This window comes from Limulus polyphemus, unplaced genomic scaffold, assembly GCF_000517525.1.
Source record: "Limulus polyphemus unplaced genomic scaffold, Limulus_polyphemus-2.1.2 Scaffold1561, whole genome shotgun sequence".
NCBI classification, from domain to species: domain Eukaryota; kingdom Metazoa; phylum Arthropoda; class Merostomata; order Xiphosura; family Limulidae; genus Limulus; species Limulus polyphemus.
In genome coordinates this window covers 90,337-111,626 of record NW_013667171.1, presented here as the reverse complement: position 1 = coordinate 111,626, position 21,290 = coordinate 90,337, and the positions used below count along the sequence as shown (strand labels likewise).

General features: G+C 35.2%; 1 protein-coding gene across 1 annotated transcript in view; it reads left to right on the top strand.

The window, feature by feature from the left end:
* Positions 1 to 20,605, top strand: part of LOC106464103 (E3 ubiquitin-protein ligase MARCH8-like) — a 41,542-nt gene extending 20,937 nt beyond the window's left edge. Inside the window, exons 2-3 of the mRNA XM_013924213.2 lie at positions 8,144 to 8,434; positions 19,121 to 20,605. Of these exons, the coding sequence (XP_013779667.1) occupies positions 8,144 to 8,434; positions 19,121 to 19,708 (879 nt within the window). The 3' untranslated portion in view covers positions 19,709 to 20,605. The remainder of the gene's footprint in view (positions 1 to 8,143; positions 8,435 to 19,120) is intronic.
* Positions 20,606 to 21,290: the final 685 nt, after the last annotated feature.

Here is a 21,290-nt window from a genome sequence, read left to right as displayed (position 1 = left end):
AAAGTTAACGTAAACTTAAAAATAAAAGGTAAAAACGAAAACGTAAACGTAAACTAATAATTTAATTATTAGTTATTATACTCTCTCTCTCTCTCTCTCTCTCTCTCTCTCTCTCTCTCTCACACACACACACACACACACACACACACACACACACACACACACACACACACACACACACACACACACACACACACACACACACACACACACACTTAAGTATTTGTTTACAAACTCCAATAGGAACCATCACATTACCACATAATTAAAGTTGATGACTGAAACAATTGGATGTTTCAAGTAAATCGGACCATTAATTATCAGTTTAATGAAATGTTAATATTAAGTATACATGTGTATAGATAGATTGCATATAATTAACGTGGTACATTAGCCAACAATGAAATGATTGTTATAACATTCTTAGTAAGGTATGGTATGATTGGAAAACAGCAACAAATCACGTATCTTTTGTATGTTTCTAAAACTTAATATAGACATTTAAATGATATTCGTAAAACCTAATACATGACACATGATTTTTGTACCTACATAATTTTATATTATTCTAAAATGCCTTTTATATAGTTCAGCTCTCGGTTCCCGTATTTGAACCGAAATACTTGATTAAAATTTACATTCAGTTTGTACTCAGTTTTTCGTTGATTCGGGTGTTCTTAAAAAGAAAAATGAAGAAGGACATTAACATTAATTAAGAAATAAGTTCTAATTTTTTAGAAACGTTTAATAACTTTTTTCAGATTGAATTCGTTCATATAGAAGTGGAGCTATTATGACAGTGACTGGGAAATATGTAATGAAGCATAATGAAATTTACTTATACGTGCTTAATTATTTTGTAAGTTAGGTAATAATGAAGAGCTGTTTAGATATTTCATAAAGCATTGAGATTAAAACAAACAAATTAGATTCGGTTAGATGTAATAACTGTTTGTTTGTAATTAAGCACAAAGCTACACAATGGGCTACCTGTGCTCTGCCCACCACGGGTATCGAAACCCGGATTCTAGCGTTGTAAGTCCGCAGACATACCGCTGTGCCACTGGGGGGGCAGATCTAATAAAGATAGGTGAGTAACATTCTGTTGCTGTTCTATGATACAGAGTAGTAGTTGATTTCGATATCAACGCATGACATTATGAGTAGGCGTTTCGTGGAAATCCGAAATGGAAAATAAATATATTTGTAAATTGATCATAATTCAAATATATACAAGAATAATATTTTATAAAGACAAGTAAGGATCGATATATACGTAACCTAGCTAGCTGTAATAATATAGAAAGTCTTACTGCTACAAAACTATCGAAACAAGAAAGTAAAAATTGAGTTACTTAAAATAATAATAAAAAAACCGCTGTTTTGGCAAATCACTGTAATTATGGTAGTCTGAGCCAAAGTAGGGATAATTTGTTTTTAAATTTTAAGTAACTCAGTTTTAGTAGTTTTGACTTTCTTATTTCAATACCTTTTGTAGCACTAAAAGTTTCTATACTACTATAGCTAGCTAGGTTACGTATATATCGATCCCCACTTGTCGTTATGAAATAAAAAAAATTAATTATACTTCTTTGTTTCCTCTTTATTAATTATATTTTTGTACGTCAGCAATACCAAGCGTGGAGCGCGCGTATACCCGATTCGATATTATTACTCATCAGGATCTGTCCGGAAGTCAGTTACTTACTTAGATGAAAATTCGTTGAAATAGCGAAATTTTGATTCACATATATAGCGACTTAGGCGGCCTTATAAGTACTATAGCTTTTTTTTTTTTTTCTGCTCAGCCAATACTGTGAAATAGTCATTGTTAATACTTTAGTGCTACCGTATTGAATGATATATGTTTCAAGGATAAAAAGTTTAAGATTTGGAGACGATCACCAAGTATACTTCACAATAGAAATATACTGCACAAAACAGTTAAAATGTACAACGTTTTAGCTATGACAAACCAAAAGCACTATTCTCAAATAATGTCAATCATAGTTCAGCTCATGTGAAAAACGAGCATCTAATAATCCACCACGTGATCTAAAATACAAACGATTGATAAACTAGACCATGCACCAGAATGAGCATTTGGTAGCAGTGTTTTTGTATAATTAAAGTTGACGGATTCCACCTCAGTTTGAAATATAATTACTGAAGGTGTGGCGATACGAGTATCGTATCGTGAAGTCGTGATACGATTGTATCGATACATCGTCCGATACGATATGATTTGTGTATCTTCATAAAATTTGGCAAACTTTCAGTAAACATTATAAGTCTTTTGTACAGAAAAAATCAGAATTTCTAATAAAGTATTTTTCCTAAAATTAATGATTCAATTAAAGGAAGATAAGTATTGAGTACTACGTGTTGTCTTCATTAATTTTATCAAAAATATTACATGCAAAGTAACGTAACAAATTAACAATAACAAAATAGATAGACAGATATTAACTTTTTTATTTTACTTCTCTTGTCAGCTGTCATTTAGTTGATTAAACCTGAGAATTTGAAAAAAAGTACTGTAAAGTATGAAGTATTTAAATAAGACAATGTTAGTTATATAGATGATAAATTACAGACAATACTATCAAACTTTGTAACATCGCGGCATCAGTATCTAGTTACGTATGGTATTGACTACTATGATGAGATACGCACCCATAATAATTACCATACACACAGCAAGAGAAGTCTAGCATGAATAACAAATGCTTATCAGTACTGATAAGTGTCTGAAGTATCCTCGACCACTCCTCTGAAAAAGTTATTTCTAGAACACATTTAATGTCTGGACGCACTTGACGGAATGTAATTTACCTTCTCAAAGCATTCCGTACGTGTTTGGTGGTATTGAAGTCTCGTGAGTGTGCAGGTCACTCTATTTGGTAAACCAAATCTTTAAAGTATACAAAGACGTTTAGCACGTTACAGTCAGGCGTTATTATTCATTAGGACTCTCATTGAATATAATGAGGTAAGGTAAAAGTAGTACAGGAACCCTGATTACGTCAACAGCTGTATAGTGCTGGTTAATATATGATAAGGTAAGTCAAAAGTGGTACAGGAAACCTGACTACGTCAACAGCTGTATAGTGTTGGTTAATATATGATAAGGTAAAAGTAGTACAGGAACCCTGACTACGTCAACAGCTGTATAGTGCTGGTTAATATATGATAAGGTAAGTCAAAAGTGGTACAGGAAATTTGACTACGTCAATAGCTGTATAGTGCTGGTTAATATATGATAAGGTAAAAGTAGTACAGGAAACCTGACTACGTCAACAGCTGTGTAGTGTCAGTTAATATATAAGGTAAGTCAAAAGTGATAAAGCTGTTGACGTACTCAGGTTTCCTGTGCCTCCTTTGATTTATCTTGTCACCATATACGTAACATAGGTTAAATGATACTTACATTTCACATTACTTGATTCATCATCACATGCCTATTTTACATAACACTGAAGTTATTGAGTGATTCACACTATTTTATAACAGGTTGTGCTTTGTAAAAACTACAATACTACGTTTTTCGGTTATCTGTCACATAGTACACGTTATATTCGAGACTAGCTATTTCCACATATTCTCCTTTGAATACCCCACCCCCCCCAAAAAAGTTCTATCCAGACAGCTACAAGATTGTAAGTATCAGACATAAACAAGGAACGAAATATTTCTGAATCAGCCGCGACCCGCAAAACATTTTCGGTAGTTTTCATGCCCTTCGTTTGAATTTTCCTTATTCTATCATTTTCATGTACGCCATTTAAGTTATGCTTTCTTGAAAGCATTATGTGTTAGATCGATAAATCCTGGAGGCGTTATAATGTGACGGTTAATCCCACTATTCGTTGGTAAAAGAGTAGCCCAAGAGTTGGCGGTGTGTGGTGATGACTAGCTGCCTTCCCTCTAGTCTTTCACTGCTAAATTAGGGACGGCTAGTGCAGATAGCCCTCGTGTAGCTTTGCGCTAAATTCAAAACAAATCAATTGTAAAGTTGTAAGGAAGGTAAACTTAGCTGAATATGCAAAAACATCTGAATGCGTGTTCACAAAGTCATAAGCATATGGTTTTGAACGAACTGCGCATGCGTATTTTAGACCTAATTAAGTCGAGATAGCCCATAGAAATTGTATTTAGTGTAATGTTCATCCTTTTAGGAAATTACACGCGAGTTAAGTGTTGTTTGTGTAAAATACTTTGCAAATAAAAATAAATAAATTTGAAATCAAAGGTAGTCGTCACGTGATGACAACGACATTGTGCCATCGTATACCATACTCGTTGCATTAAAATGTTTGACTAAGCAAAAAAAACAACAACAACAAAACAGTAAGGTGATTCTGAATGGAAAAGCCAATATGCAATCTGAACTCCTTGGATAAAGGCCTTTCTAACAATATGAGATTTGTAGCGTTTGATCGAGAAATTTGAGAGAAAGTTCAGGACAGACTAACGCAAGTATATTATTCATATAGATTGAGGAATTAAACATCATATATTGTGAGAGATTAAAATATGTAATGCATGTTAATATTGAATGTTATTTTCTAACTCACCAGTGTAGTCGGAAGATGTCGCACACATTATGAGCCTTGAGCAACTGCAATAGCAAAAAAAACCTTTTAAAAAAATGTTTGAAATAGCACATGGCTCCAAGCAGTCGGACGTCTTGTTTTTGCTTTAATGCTGACACTGACAGTCTGATCAGGTTAGCTAAGTATTTTGTTAACAAAAATACAAGGTACTTGTAGACGAATAACTAAAATGAACCGTTTTCTTTAATCAATCTTATAAGAAAGATCTGATCCAGAGGCAGTGAAATACTGCAAAATTAATCAAATAGTGCACTAGCGAAACAATATTATCTTTTAGCGTATATATACTTTAAATTTACAACAAAACAAAATTCAAAAGTGTGGAACTAGATTGTTGACAGATCTTTGTAAAATATAAAATATTAACACAGTTCCCTAATACCAATTATCAGCAGTCATATATCTAATTAGCGTCCATCACAAAAAATTACATAATTACAAATATCACTTTCAATAAAATCATACTGAGGTTTATAAAACGTTGTCAGGACTGAAAGCCTATTGAGTGAGTCAACAACTTAAAACAATTAATTAGCATTTTCCAATGGTAAGTCACACGAGAACTTAGATGACAGCCAAAGACTTCAAAAACACACGGAACAATAAGGAGAAATCTCATGATATGTCCCATAATGCGTAGAATAAACAACATATTCTTCATTTAAAAATGAAACTCCGAAAATTATTTATAGCATTAGTTTTGGCTCTTTATTGAAGTGCTGCCCTCTGGAGGTTCAGCGGAAAGTCTGAGGGTTTATAAAGCTAAAAACTGGGTTTCTGTACACGCGGTGGAAAGAGCACAGATAGCCAAGTGTGTATTGTGCTTAACAACATATGATTTCAGGGCTAATTTACTCTCGATGGTAGTTTGAAAAGTTTATTAAAAACTTTTGTACAGTAACTTAATTAAAATAATGTTAGTAATTATTTTTCTACTTATGTAATTACGGGCTCGATTCCCGGCAGTGGACAAAGCGCAGATATCCTTTTGTGTAGCTTTACGCATGAAAAAAACAAAAAAACTACAACAATCTACTGCTTACCAGAATTTGCCTCCTAGTGGCACAGCGGCATGTCAACGCTAGACACTAGGTTTCCATACCTGTGGTGGGCAGAGCACAGATAGCCCATTGTGTAGCTTTGTGCTTAATTAAAAACAAACAAACAATTACTATAATTTAATATTTAAAATACCATATATTTATATAAAAAAAACGTCATGAAGCATGCTTTCTGTTGCTAGGCTGATGGCACAAATTAATTTGAAATATATCTTATGATTTTTTTCTTTTCTACACCTGTTTTCTAATTTGTTCTTCCCAGAATTGAATTTATAGCTTCTGCTATGTTGGTATGTTCTCCGTTAAATCAGGAGGAAACATTATTGTAAGTATTATAGTTTAAAATTACTGTTTATAATTATTCATAAATATATTATAAAGTGCTAAATAAAGAGTAGTATTTGGCGCACTCGTGTAATAAGCGACGATTCTTAAATAAACTTCTTAATTATTTGTATGACAGCATATTAAATGTACGCATATTTCAAAGTGGGAAGTGCAGTATGTCCAAAGCTGTACATTGTGGTGGATTATACCTTTTGCATATAATATATATAAAGCACAAAATTATCTTTGTCTGTTATCTAACTACTACTAGTTCACTGGGTCAATCTCAACCAAACTTTGTGTGATGATAGTTTGAAACCAGGGGTATGTTATTGCAGGGATCGCACACTTCTCCACCTCCATTATTGTTATTAATAAGCATTTTGTATCTTTGACATAAATTAACGTTAACCGCAATCATAGATGGAGCCACGTCAATACAAAAAATGAATTAAACTTTCTATAACATAACATACACACAGTGTAGGGGAGGGAAAACATACGTCTTATATATATCTCGGAGTGTGCTACAACACACTATATGAAGAAATAACACTGGCCGCCATTATTGCAATAATACATGAATTCGGCTGAAGTTTCAACTCCAACAGCCACCATAAGACTAACGAGAAGAGGCCCGGCATGGCCAGGTGGTTAGGACGCTCGACTCTCAATCTGCGGGTCGCGAGTTCGAATCCCCGTCCCACCAAACATGTTCGCCCTTTCGACCGTGGGGGCGTTATAATGTGACGGTCAATCCCACTATTCGTTGGTAAAAGAGTAGCTCAAGAATTGACGGTGAGTGGTGATGACTAGCTGCCTTCTCTCTAGTCTTACACTGCTAAATTAGGGTCGGCTAGCGCAAATAGCCCTCGTGTAGCTTTGCGCGAAATTCAAGAATAATCAAACACTAACGTGAAGAACGATTTCTTTAGTTATACTCGCTTCCTACTTTGACCCGTGAACTTCGGCTAATGACCGTCAATTAATTAATCACTTGAAACACTATGGAAGGACATTATAAGAGCTGGGTGTTGAAAGCGGGTAATAGAAAGCACTCCAACCGCTTCTCCTTTTGTCGTTACCTCTTCTTACAAAGTGACCTTGACCATAGCACAGTGTATACCATGTTTTAAATATATACACTGAAGTATTAAAGCTTATACAAAACCTTTGGTGAGGTAATAATGAATACTGTAATAATACGTTATAAAATAAATTGTGTGAAAGTTAGGACTGTTGTTTTATTTATCATTGTATCCATCCCCATATTTTTTGTAAGTTCATAAACCAGACAAAAGACGGGTGAATAAACTTGTACAAAATATTTTAGCTTGTAATTGATTCTATAAGAGTTAGCAATTAATTGTTTTTAAGTATTAGCTCCTGCTGTTTTAGGCTAGTTTCAATATTTCTGGTTAACAACATGGGAAAAATGTAATATTTCAACCTTCTTCGTTACCAGAGAAAACACATATTGGATTTTGGAGTTAGAAGATGAAACGTATATTTTATACCAAGGTTATTGTGAAAATATACAAATTGTTATACGCTTTACTGTATTTTGTATTTTCCGGCAAACTACTAATGCCATCTGCCGCCGTTCTTAATTTGAAACTACTGACCAGAGGAAAGATGGCCAGTCAGCAGTACCCTACCATTCACGCTAAGTGATGAACTGTCACTCTTATAACGCTCCGCAGTATAAAAAGTGTAGAATATTATGTGGTATCGCACGAACTTGTACAAAGCTCGCCAGCTCCAAAAACCAGAGCTCTATCACAGAACCGATTTCATGCACTTTACTGTGAGAGATTCATTACATTTCTTGCGCAAACATGAAATGTAGTTTCATCTATCGCACACTAATTTATTGTATTCACGTTTTACACAGAGCTATTAAACCCATTTTTGATTGCTAACTCGTACTTCAAACAAAAATCAACCTTTCTTGCGTTATAGAGTTCGTAGGGTAGTGTGTTATGCATAAAAATAACGGCAGATGTTTTTCTTTCTTTTAAAAATCCCAGTGTCACTACTGGAATGGCATTATTCTTGAGGTTTAATCATTTATAAATGTTTATATTCTTAACAAATACTTACTAAGTATGTGGTTTTTGTATTTTTTATTCCTTTTAGGATGGAGTCTTTACTCCTGGATCTCCTGCAATATCCCTGATGGACCGTCGACCATCTTCTCTACCGTCCATTATCTCTGGGTCGGGAAGCAGCGAGCGAGACATCTGTCGTATCTGCCATTGTGAGAGCGACGTTAATATGCCCCTCATCTCCCCTTGCCCCTGTTCTGGTAGTTTAAGGTATGTCCACCAAGCCTGTCTTCAACAATGGATCAAAAGCTCTAATACAAGATGCTGTGAACTCTGCAAGTTCGAGTTTATTATGGAGACTCAGGTTAAACCCTTCCGAAAGGTGAGCGTAAATAAATGTTATTCCTGGAAGTTATAGGGCTGTTTAGTGTTACTTCTATAGTAGAAAATATTGTTACATCTCTGGTCGTTTGTTAATTTCCCGTAAAAATTCTTTCCAAAGAACTTCAGCGATACAAGTCCTTTCTTAAATAAAACTAGTTTATTCTTTCTCAATACAAATTTGCAATACATTTAATTTCCACAGTCACTTTAACATAAACACACGCTATAATTCACAACGATTCACGCACTTTATTTACGACTTGACTCGATTATCTGTCTCTATCTCTCTCTATCTGCAATTATCTATGCCGTCACTTCTATTCTCCGCTTTATTTGCCTGGCTTGTATATATAAAAATAGAGGGCGTCTGGCAAACACTCGAGCCTTCATGATCCTTCTAGAAACTCATCACGTGTTACCAGCGTCATGTGACTTCTGCTGTCGTAACAATATTGTAGGGAGTGTGATAAAAGTTTTACGAAATCATTTAGTGAAATATGATGCTATAAATAAAAGCTAAAATGGATTCCCCGACAGGAAATCTTGCCTTATTCAATCTGTTATCTTTTTTCTAGGAAGTTATTTTTTAGCTGGATTAGAGAATGGTGTAAACCTGATGTACTTTTACATATTTTCAAAATCTATTGATAAGATACCAGACTAATGATTAGTTAAGAAAGTCACATCAATAGAAGTTGTAGAAAGACTAATTAATTGGATCATAGGATGGTTGGATGGGAAAAACAAAGGGTTCTTATTAATGGAGTCCGTTCAAAATGGCCTTGTACAGTACCTCAAGGGTCAGTGCATGAGCCTTTTCTCTTTCTCATATACATTAATGATATCTGTAGAGGCATAATCAGAAAATTAGAAAAGTTTGCTGATGAAATTAAACTCTTGGGTACTTCTATCTGTATTTATGGTGTTGAAGTATTACAGAATGACTTTAATCAGTTGGTAAACTGGAATATTTATAGTAAGTGCAAGGTAAAGTACTGAAAGAATCTTGGCATAGCGGTAAATAAATCACTGAAGCAGTGCTCTATTGATAGAAGTAAATTTAATATACTTTTAGAGTGTGTTTATAGATATCTATATAAAGATTATTTCTATACACGTATCTCTAGTTCGGCTACACTTGGAATATTGTACACAACTTAGGTCTCCTTATGTAAGTAAGGATTATGAAATGCTGGAAAGGCTTCAGAGGAGGGATATGAGGATGATTCCATGGATGAAAGAAGTTATCATCTCTTAACTTATTTTCCTTTGTAAGAAAAGGGTAAGAGATATAAGCTATGAAAAACTAATGGAGACTAAGTTGGACCTAGCCACAGACTGGGATTGCATACCATACAGCTTGTGGCAAAACATTTGGTGGTCAGCACAGCTCTTTCAGGGCTGAGTGGAGCTTGGTATGTACCTGTAAGGGTAAAGGGGTGAGTGATCAAGTTTCTACTTGATACAGGATTGGACTTCCAAGGAAAGCCACCACTCCTTCCATTGAACACTGACTTCTTTCTGGAAAATGACAAAATACTGGATATGAGTGGAGACAAGCCTCCATATCTGTCTAGGAAATGTCATTTATAGAACAAAGGTAGTTATCTCCGACATCAGTTCTTGCATTGTCATCCTCGGGGTGGATATATTGGAAACTATTGGCCAGTTTTATCTATGCAACAGGCAAACTGATGTTTGGTGGGAGAGTTATGTGATATCAGCCAGATCTGGCCCTGAACCAGTGGACTGCATGAGTGTATATGGTGTACGTAATTACAGTATCTTCATATCCATAAGTGGTGTTCCGTGGTTTATGATGGGTGAAGCCTAGTTTGTCAGCACCATTTAACATGATTATTGAGGCCATGCAAGATGTGCATTATTTTCTGTCCAGAAAGCAAGCAGCATTAGCTTTGGCAGTTATCTGTTCAAAGAGGAATGAATTTCTAGTGTTGCTTTAAAGATATGGGTGATCACTTGTCCAGCTTCCCACTGGAGTTCCTATTAGCATGGTAATAGAAATGTTAGTAATTGAAACTAGACATAATGTTAGGGTTATGTTTGTCATGCTGCATTTGAGAATGAATACATGATTGCCAACACTTCTGAACTCATTGGTTAATGACTATGCAAACAATCTGGATCTAACACACAGAGAATAACTCAGTAATTTGTTAGTTGAATGTACCAGTTTATTTGAGGGACTAGATTGCTGGATGGGTTAAACAATAGTAATAAATCACCATATAGATAAAGTGATACATACCCAATAAAGCAACTGCAGTGTCTGCTTCTGGAGCATAAAGGGCATAGCCAGTGTTGAGATACAGTGGAAGTTAAAAGACAGGATCATACAACTCTCAGAGAATGCTTGGTTGTCTCCAATAGTGATTGTTGGAAAGAAGTAAGGTATGCCAAAGTTTTCTGTTGATTTCAATTAACTGAATGCAATAAATTGCACTGATATCTTTCTTTTGCCACAAAAAGATAAATGTCTGAATGCTGGCAAGTTGACTCATTGATAAAAGCAGACCTATGACTACTGTTAGCACGAGAGATGGCTTGTATTAGTTTTGCATCATACCATTCAGCCTTTTTAATGTGCCCATCATTTTCGGCTACTGCAGATTACATTGAAGGGTCTGTAATGGGAGAGATGCTTAATTAATGATCTCATGGTTTTTGATCACATAATTGAATTTACAGCTGCAAACCTGAAAATGGTGTTATTCCAGCAGGTAAAAAAAAAAAAGCAGGCTTGAACCTAAAACCAGAAAATTGTGTACATGCACATGGAAGTGGAACATCTTGATCATCTATGGGCCCTCCTGAGATAGTAGCATTATAAGACTGGCTTTAACCTGTGAACAAGCAGGAAATTGTTATTTCCGTGGTTTGCATCTATTACCAACAATTCATGGCCAACTTCTCAAACTTGTAGCATCATTGTCTGGTCTCTCTAAAATTGAGATACTTTGGGTAGAGCAAGGAATGTAAACAGGCAATCCAATCCTTAAAGCATGCTTTAGTGAAGGCACCAATGCTAGCATATCCTCGACAAGACTGAGAGATCTTATTGGACACTGATCCCAGTGACTGTATAATTAGAACAGTATTGTCACAGTTGCAGGATGGAGTAGAACATGTAATTGCATACACCAGTCATATGCTTATGACTCCTAAATGCACGTACTGTATGATGAAAAAAGAAACTGCTTGCAGTTGTAGTCTTTATGAAACACTTTCAACACTAGTTGTGTAGTAGGAAGTCTATTGTCTAGGTAACTTATTCTTCTCTGAAATGGTTAGTGATAGTTTAAAGTGCAGAAGGGATGATGGCGTGTTGGATAATATCATATTGCATTGCCCAGGCCCAGAAAACAGAAATGTCAATTTCACATATCACCACATAGTCAGACTCTGTCAATTTGCCAAATGTCCTGAGTTTGGACACTCTGAGAGAGTTGGAACTATTTCTGTATAGTAATGTCAAGCCATACAGTAGGAGATTCCACTAGGTGATGGATATCACATTAACACTTCGGAAGATCTGGAAAGATCTAATAAGGGCACGCCTTACTATGCAGCAACATAATGCTCAGCCACTACAGATTGAATAATCTAACAAAAATACATGTAACCTGTGGCATTTCTGTGGTCAATTACAAAGCACAGAAAGGTGTACTATACCACCATTGTTTTCAACCAATGAGCTGTGATTTTCAGCCTGTGCTGCAGCTAGTGGTCTCCAGGGCTTTAATGTCTGAAATTCTCCAGACTTTGTATACTTTCAAACTAGAGACAACCAAGGTGTAATGTACTTGTGTGCTAATGTTCAATGGTGATTCTACTGGCTACATTCAAGTACAGGTGGTGAGTGTTGGTGTAAACAATGTGCAGTGTGTGCCACCTAGATAAAGAACTGTCAAATCAGGGTAAACTACAATAGATACTTGTTGGATCTCCTTGGATATCATTACCCATTCTCAGAGACCTGATAAGGTTATTGGTACATCACTATTAGCTACTTCACAAAGTGGGCTAAGGTTTTTCCATAGGTTGATACTTTAGCACATTCCATAGATCATGTGTTAGTGGAACACTGGATAACTCATTTCAGAACACTAAAAGAAATCCATGTGAATCAACAACCAACTGTTTTCTGAATTTTATAATGTTTCATGTAGTGAAGATGCATGCTTTCTTTTTTCACTCAAGTCTGAAGATTTAACAGAATGGGTAGTACAGACTATCAAGTATATTCTTGCCAAGTTTGTTTATTGTGGGTGAACTGATTATTATGAGCACTTATTGCATATTGTACAGAGCAACTGAACAGAGATCTACAGGTTTTTTCCAAACACGGTCATGTTTGGGCAGGACATTTTGCTTCCTGCCAACATGATTTTTGGTTTTTCCCACAATGTCCACAATTATATATGGAGTGGCTACGGTCTGTATTAGGTGATGTGCACAAGTTTACATCTCAATAGCTGGAAAATGCCACCATACATCAGAAGAAGTGCTATGATAAGACAGTAAAGGAACAAATGTACCAATATGCAGATCAGCCCATTGATGTATAAATTATATCAGATCTGAGGCATGTAAAAATAAATGGAGCACATCATTAAGCTGGGTGTGTGTGCATTCACTGGCTTGACCAGAAGTCAGAGGATGAGACTGGCAAGCCAGAAGAAGATAAGGATACCTTCACATGTTGTGTTGACTTAGCTAATGATGAATAACATGTTGAAAGTACTTACCTGGATGTCCACGATGAGCCAGGTAATGTGACACATGAGTTAGAGCCAGAAGATAGCTGTCAGATGGCAGGGCTACTACTGTCAGTTTCTTGTTGAATATGGTTTGGATTAACATCAACTTCCAGCACTTAGACTGATAATTTGGTTGACAAATCTATAATTGAAAAGAAGTTATGACCCTTGGTTTCCAAGCCTTTAGGTGGCATTTAATGGTACAATTTGTGCACTGCATTATGTGATTTCCACATGATGGCTTCATAAGTGAGAATAGTTTGTTTCTAACAAGATCAATGGGACTTAATGGATTTTATAACTTTTACCTTCCAAGCTATCAAGCAAAGATTTACTGTAGGAGGTATCCATATGATATCAGGTAATAGTTGTTCAATTATCAGAGTTTAGGATGACTGGTGATAGTAGATGAAATATCAGTAGTTTGTTCTGATGTTTAAAAACTCAGCTGAAAGGGCATTGCAACCATCATGTTCTGAGATAAGTGTTTTCTGAGAATAGATGTTGTTCAACAATTTGAGATAATGAATAACCTGATCAAGTTATGAGAGCTCTACAGAACATGCTGTCTGGTCCTCCCCCATACACCTGAAGAATCTATAACTTTTCTACATGTCGTGTGGGAGCACACTTTCCTACATCAGTTGCATCAGCTAAGAAGCATCTTTATCTATGGGCTTATCTATAATGAATGTCAGGCCAGATCAGGGAGTCTGGGTGTTGGCAACATAATCTAATTTCTCCATGAAGAGGAAGTCCTAGATGTACTGATCTTCATCTTACTGGTATTCCATTATGCAGCAAAAATATACTTATGGGAGACTTGCAATGAAGAAAGGAGAATACTGTTGGCTACTTGAAGAAAGATATAGCCAGAACTTAAATAGCCAAATTCCAGATTAAAAATGCATGGTCAGATGAATTGTAGTTGGTCAGAAGTTCAGCTAGACATGTAGGTTATAAAAAGGCTATAACTATCTACTTATAACCATGCCATGCTCTAAAAAAACCTTTCAGAGAGAGAGTGGTAAAACTATTACATTGGTCAAGTGACATTTCTACAGGCTTCACATGTAGCCACTCTTGAATATTTCAATTCAATCCTATCAAAACATCTTATACTACTCTTACCACTGTATCTACTCTTACTAAAGAGAAATATGTAGTACAAGTTTCCTTGTTACTCTTATCCTTTCATGAAAATTCACTGCCTCCTGAACATTTCATTGTTGAAATTAAAACGTTTTCTAACCAGTTGAATGAAAATAACAGGTGCACTGTGTCTTCAAATAATACTTTCCAGGTCAATTATCACAGAATTTCATATGACATTCTTAACATTCAGATCAAATCATATATTTTCATTCAAATGTTGTTTAACTGTTGTGCTCTTTTTGTAATTTCTCAATTTGTATTATAAAACACTCATGAATGGCATTATGTAATGTTCATATAAATGTGTAAGACCACACACATATATTTATTTATACACATATACTACTATACTCATATATCAACATTATAAATTGTCAGATATGCAAGTAGCTTCAACCAAACTGCTTCCAGGTTGCATGTGAATTACTTTGGTAACCTTCTGAGGTTGCTTTTCACAACTTGTGTTTCAACAGCACTGCAGTACCATAATGTAATGCCATCTGTGAACCATTAAACCCAAAATTTTTTTATTTACAGCCAACATTAAATAAATATTCAATGTTATAATTCAAAATAAGAATTTCCAGCATAAATTCTCATTTGCCAGGATTAATATTTGGGCTGTTTCTACAGTATATATACACACTTTGAGAAAACACAACTACATCTGTTTTCAGGCTAGCCCTGAAGTTTTCTGTCTCCATTGACCAATGAAGTCCCCATGGAAATCAAGCTCCTACTGAATTTATCAGTGATAAGGGAAGTGCTGATTTCCATTACATTGGCTTCTGAGGAGCCCAGTCTTCAAGCATTTCAATGACAGACTCCTCAGCCATCACCAACTCTTGTGAAACAGGAGTTTGTGAAGTAATCCAGAAGACATAGGAGCCTGTCTCTGAAGTATCCTGTTGTAGAGAGCCCAACAACCAAGCACTGCTGGCTCCAAATGTGCTCTCACCATTGGTGAAATCACTACATACCAAAACCCAGGAAACCTATCCAGAACATGGATTCTCTTGAGAGTCGAGTAGGCTCCAGGAGGGTCGCAGCAAGGTGAGATTCCAGAAAAATGCCTGCCATCTCAGGACCTAATGCCACCACATCAGATGTCAGATGAGTCAGCTGGCTCTTGGATCACCACTGCTGCATAAGGAATTTGATACTAATGTTAGCCTTCATACCAACTATCATTTCATCAGAGAAACACAGGTGAGGTTCTTCTACCATGATGCTGTTTGAGATACCACCAGCAAAAGTGCATCATAAGTTACTTCAAAAGCAGCAATGACCAACTTGCTGATGATCATACCCACCACCATTACTGACTATGCAATAGATCCATCTACTAAAGTGGCACTGCAAGATCTTATATTTATATTTCTTCAATTCTAATGTGATTTTTTTAAGTATTTAAATTATGCATTTGAGCGTATTTCAATTTTATTTTACTTTGTGGTAACCACTGTGTCCTTGTTAAAGGGTATTTTTTTTTTCAATATATATACATGAGGTTAATCATTGTTAAAGGACTTGTTTCATTTTGTATCACAACTGTTACCTCATTTTTAAAGGATTTATTATTTCATAGTGTGATCTCTCTTACATATATTTCCTTTTCTTTTGTACTTTTTAATGAAGGGTTATTTTATTTAATGTTTTTTTATTCACTTTTGGGGAAATTTGTTTTACCTGAAAATATCTCACCCGTACTGGTAAGATAGCAAAGAGGAGCTAATAATAAAGGAGCTCCTGCTAATAAATACCTCAGAGAAGCTAGCTCTCTTTCCTTGGAGCTTGAAGGAACACCAATAACATCAGCTGTTGTTTCTGCCTGTCTCACTAGTGCTTTCCCCAAAGGTCACCACCACCACAGCCCATGCAGTCAACCATACTGAATGCAATTCCACTGGAGCCTATCAGGGTAAAACAGAAGACAAAAAGAGGGGGAAATGTAGCTGTTCCATTCTGTGCTCCATTGGGGAATGCAAGGAAATCTGATAATATAGGAATGATATATACAATCACCTCCAATCAGACCATTTGATACCAAAATGAAGGAAAACTTTCCTGGGGCTGAAGCACAACCACGAAACACAAGAATTCTTGGGACACAACTTTACCCTTCATCATTAGATAACTGTAGTAGTTTCATTATTTCTTCATCATTTTGATGTGATATATACCTTTGTCTTCTTCTTTCAATAACTTTGATAGCAATCATCATCTATGTTTCGAACTTACAACTGACAAGTGTTGCCTCTATGACATATTTGACATTACCATTCTTTTTCGGATAACTTTAGTATTTATCCTTGATGTTTTCATGACCATTAGTGGGATTCAACTAAAATGTTGTGTTTCTATTAAAGGGTTTTCTTTATCAATAGTTTAATCACCAACATTGTAATTCAACTATTCTTGTAAACTGTAACTATTAAAGTTTTTTTTTTTTGTCAAATGCTGTTATTGCTAAATAATGATTTCTTTATTACTAAAGGTTTGTTATAAAAACTACATTAACTGTAGATGGTTCTTTCCAGCCCAATTAACAAATTCTGGTATGGAAACAAAAGGCTTATTGGGCAGTGACTTGTGGGAGACGAATACAGGTTTTAAAGGCTGTTTTTACACACCTTAGATTTTGAATCCAGAATGGACAAATTGAGAGGAATGTGGGAAAAACATCTGTAGTTAATATTATTTTTATCAAGAATTTTGAGGCCTGTTTGTTTCTAATGCTTTGCCAGTTTTTGGTATTTAAACTATAAGTATTAATGTGTTATTAACGAGTGTGTGTGTTTATATTTTTCAACTTTTGTACTTTGTGTTACTGTAATACTTGTACTTAAGTTTGACTAGATTCTCATAGATAAAAGGTTATGTTGTCTATCTTATTTACATGTAGTGCTATGTAACTATTTTACAGGGATAGGTGCAACTTACACCAGTTTCACGCCCAATACACCATCTTCTTTTTTACATTTAATTGCTTTTTTAATTTAAAGTTAGCAAAGAATGGCAAAGGTTGGACTAAAGGTAGAGAGGGATAAATGTTTTATTTACCTTTGTAGTTTAGATAGGTTAATGTGTTGCATTCATAAAAATCTTCATATTCATTTTCAAAGTGTATTCAATTTAGACGATAGCGAGTTGGTTCTGAAACCAGGATAAACTCCTGTTGCTGTTATTACCTATTGTTCTGGTCTGGGTCATTTCCGCTTTGGTTTAAGGTGCACTTTCTAGTGGGAAGGATTGTTCTAGGAACGAATAGTTAGATACACGATGTGGGCAGCAATCTTGACCATTAGTGAGTCACGAGATGTGTGGAGAATATATCCTCCCTATTTTTACATGTGGAATGACCAACAGTGACACGGGTAATGCACACACACACTGAGAGAAATAAAACTCTTGGTTTTTATATAGTGTTAATTAAACTCTCTGTCTTAAAGTATATTTTAACAGTTATCTCGATAGACTAGTCAGGTTGTCGACTAGTAAAGATCTCTGTCTCCAGTACTAGATAGAAGTGCTGAATTGTATTTTGTACCTCTTTTGCTTAGTAAAAAATTGTTTGTGTTCACTGTCAAATTGTCTTGTGTCTACTTTCAGTTCAGTCAGGTAGAACATTCAGCTGCTTAGTTTAAAAAGCTTACACCTGAGAACTGTAGATCTAAACACTAGCAAAGAAAGGATGTGTCATCATTAATGGGTTATATACATTTGTAGCTGCAGACTATTGTCTTTTTTCATTAAGTTTTCAAACAATAATTTAGCGTGATTATTATCACGAATATTATGTCGAGCGTGATCTCGTGCGAGGGTTCATGGTCCGTAAACTATCCCAACATAAACTTACACGTCACCTTGTGGAGTGGATGCTTTATAATGGTGAGGATTAAGTCCTTCTATTCATTCACTCAGCAAAGAGTAGCCAAATGATTGATGGTGGATGCTGTTAATTAACTGCTTTCCCTCTAGTCTATTAGTTCAAAATTAGAAACGGTTATGCGCTTAAACCCTTTTTCGTATTTACTGCGCGAAAATTTGAAACGCACAAATCGCTAATATTAGGCTTAAGGACTCCATTGCCTTACCATTGTTCGGTATGTAAACACTGACGCTGCAACGTTAAGTTTTTTCGCGTCCTCTTAGATGACGAGTTTTCGTATTGAAGGAAATACCTACTGGAGAATAATGTGTTGCAGACAAAACATAGTTCTGAAATACTATTTTCACACACCTCTGATTTAATTCCGTAATTGACTTATTGAAGGTAATGGGGAAAAAAGTCTGTAGTCCATTTAGTAGGGCGATTTTTATTTTCTTACGTTGGTTGGTTTATCATTTAACAAGCTTTCAATGTTCATCACGGAAACATATAGTTTTTTTTTCCCCCAAGATATACTGATGCTTCTTGAGGGCTAAAAAATCTTGCACTTGTTCTTCATAAAACCCAGTTGTGTGTATGTGTAGATTATTTCAAAGAATAATATTTATTACGTTAAGAAAGTTTTTTTTTTTTTAGGTATTTTGGAAAATATAGAAGGCCTACATTTGAAGGAATGCATTTGAGCAATGGCAAGTGAGAGATAAAATGTATGTACTATTGAGAAGGTGGATTATGGACTATCTTTTTAAGTACGCATAAGAAAGGTATTATTACATTGATACTGTAACTTAAACAGAATTTGGGGTACAGTGTTATGGATTATTGAAAATTGAAATGTGTTCTTGTTTCATTTCAGTGGGAAAAATTGCGAATGTCTCCAGTAGAGCGACGAAAAATCTTGTGTTCCATTACTTTCCATGGTATCGCCATCACATGCGTTGTGTGGTCGCTTTACGTTCTTCTAGATAGAACTGCAGAAGAAATGAAATCTGGTGTCCTGGAGTGGCCGTTTTGGACCAAGCTGATCGTTGTAGCTATCGGGTTTACCGGTGGCGTCCTCTTCATGTATGTGCAATGTAAGATGTATGCACAGCTCTTTCAACGCTGGAGATCGTACAATCGCATCATTTTTGTCAAAAATGCTCCAGAAAAATCCATGGTTGTAACAGAACTCTTGCCTTCAAAGATCGAAGAAGCTGTAATGACGGATAAGGCTCATTCGAAGGATGTTTCACCGGTCGAGGAATTCCACAGCTGTAACAGTGGTAGCGTTAGTGACTTAGTCGCCATTGAAAAAGACGAAATGGAAGCTGGGTGTGCCAGTGATGCAACCAGCAACGTTTCCGCGAATGACGAAGACCCTCTAATCGTTACAGTTGTCTCGGAAGAACCTGATAACCGAAACTGTAAGCTATGGCACAGTGAAGACCAGGAGAATGTATGAGCGTTGAGCTCAAAATAATAATGAATCGATAAATTGAATAAATTAGTGTAACGCAACATTATTCTATGTATAGCCACGTAGTTTCGTGGTTCGAACGTTTTTTTTTTCAAACTATGCTTAATGTGATTCCTGTGACAACTGCATTTTCGAAGAGTTTGGTAAACATCCGTTAAAGAGCATCAGTTCTTACGGTATCCGTAAGTGGACTGTGTGAAGATGCTGCGAGATAAATTTAATATATCCATTATATTGAACCATTGACATAAACTTTGTTGTCATTTTTCCTCGAGTTACGAAATAATAAAAAAAAAAGTTTAGTGTTCAAAGCGTTTCCTCGTTGACAGTAGCTACATATGTTAGCAACGTACGTGCATGTGAGCGTTTGGAGAGAAAAAGTTTTGTGATGTAACACTATTTCTTTGTCGTTTAGAAAATAATGAAAACTGAAAAATAAATTACATTGAATTTAAGTATTCTATATTATTATTCGTGAAAATACATAATTTATACTAACTTTAACACTTAAATTATAACTTATATTTGTCACGTGAAACTAACTATATTAGTATTCTAGTCAATATCTTGCGTGGTTTCCAAGTACACGTTAACAGTTCTGAAATCTGACATTTGTAGAAGTCTGTTATTTCAAACTACTTAAAATAATGTAGTTTATCATAAACTTTGTGTTATTATTTTAATATTTTCACCTTTGTCGAATTCCTGTAAATAGTAGTCTTTTCTAAGATCGAGGATAAAAGATTAAACTCGGATTTTAGTTAAATAGATTATTTCGTTCTGGGTTTATAAAGCGTGGGGAACGTGCTTCGCAAGCTGTCATGTTTATAAAGTGTGATGATTTTTTTATTATTTGTGAATAAAAGCAGTTGTGACCTTAAACAGTTATTTTATTTGTTTTAATATCACGGTATGGATAAAAGGTTAACATTCTAATGGTGTTGGTCGATGTTTACATGATTTGTTCGAGATTATTACCAGTATTTTTAGTTTTGCATAAAATAAAATGTTATTTATTTTATACATGTTGCATGACCTTAAAACTAAATTATCCTATACTTTAGAACTAATAGGTTGTCTGAACTTTGTAATTTATTAAAGCTATGTATAATTAATCAGTAGTCATGAAAATGAAAAGATACTGATTAATGTACATGCTTGGTTGAAGTAGTTTAATCTGTAAACTACATCTAATTATTTAATAAGTGTTGATCATCTACTGACATTCTAAATTTCCAAAGATCTGGTTGGACAGCAAACTTTGTTTTCTTTACTGTAGTGCATGTTTCAAAGTTCTAACTGTTGTACCTATATAACCTCGTTCAGTCGAGGACAATTAATCATATAAATATGTATAGGAACCTATATAACCTCGTTCAGTCGAGGACAATTAATCATATAAATATGTGTAGGAACCTATATAACCTCGTTCAGTCGAGGACAATTAATCATATAAATATGTATAGGAACCTAGTATAACCTCGTTCAGTCGAGGACAATTAATCATATAAATATGTATAGGAACCTATATAACCTCGTTCAGTCGAGGACAATTAATCATATAAAT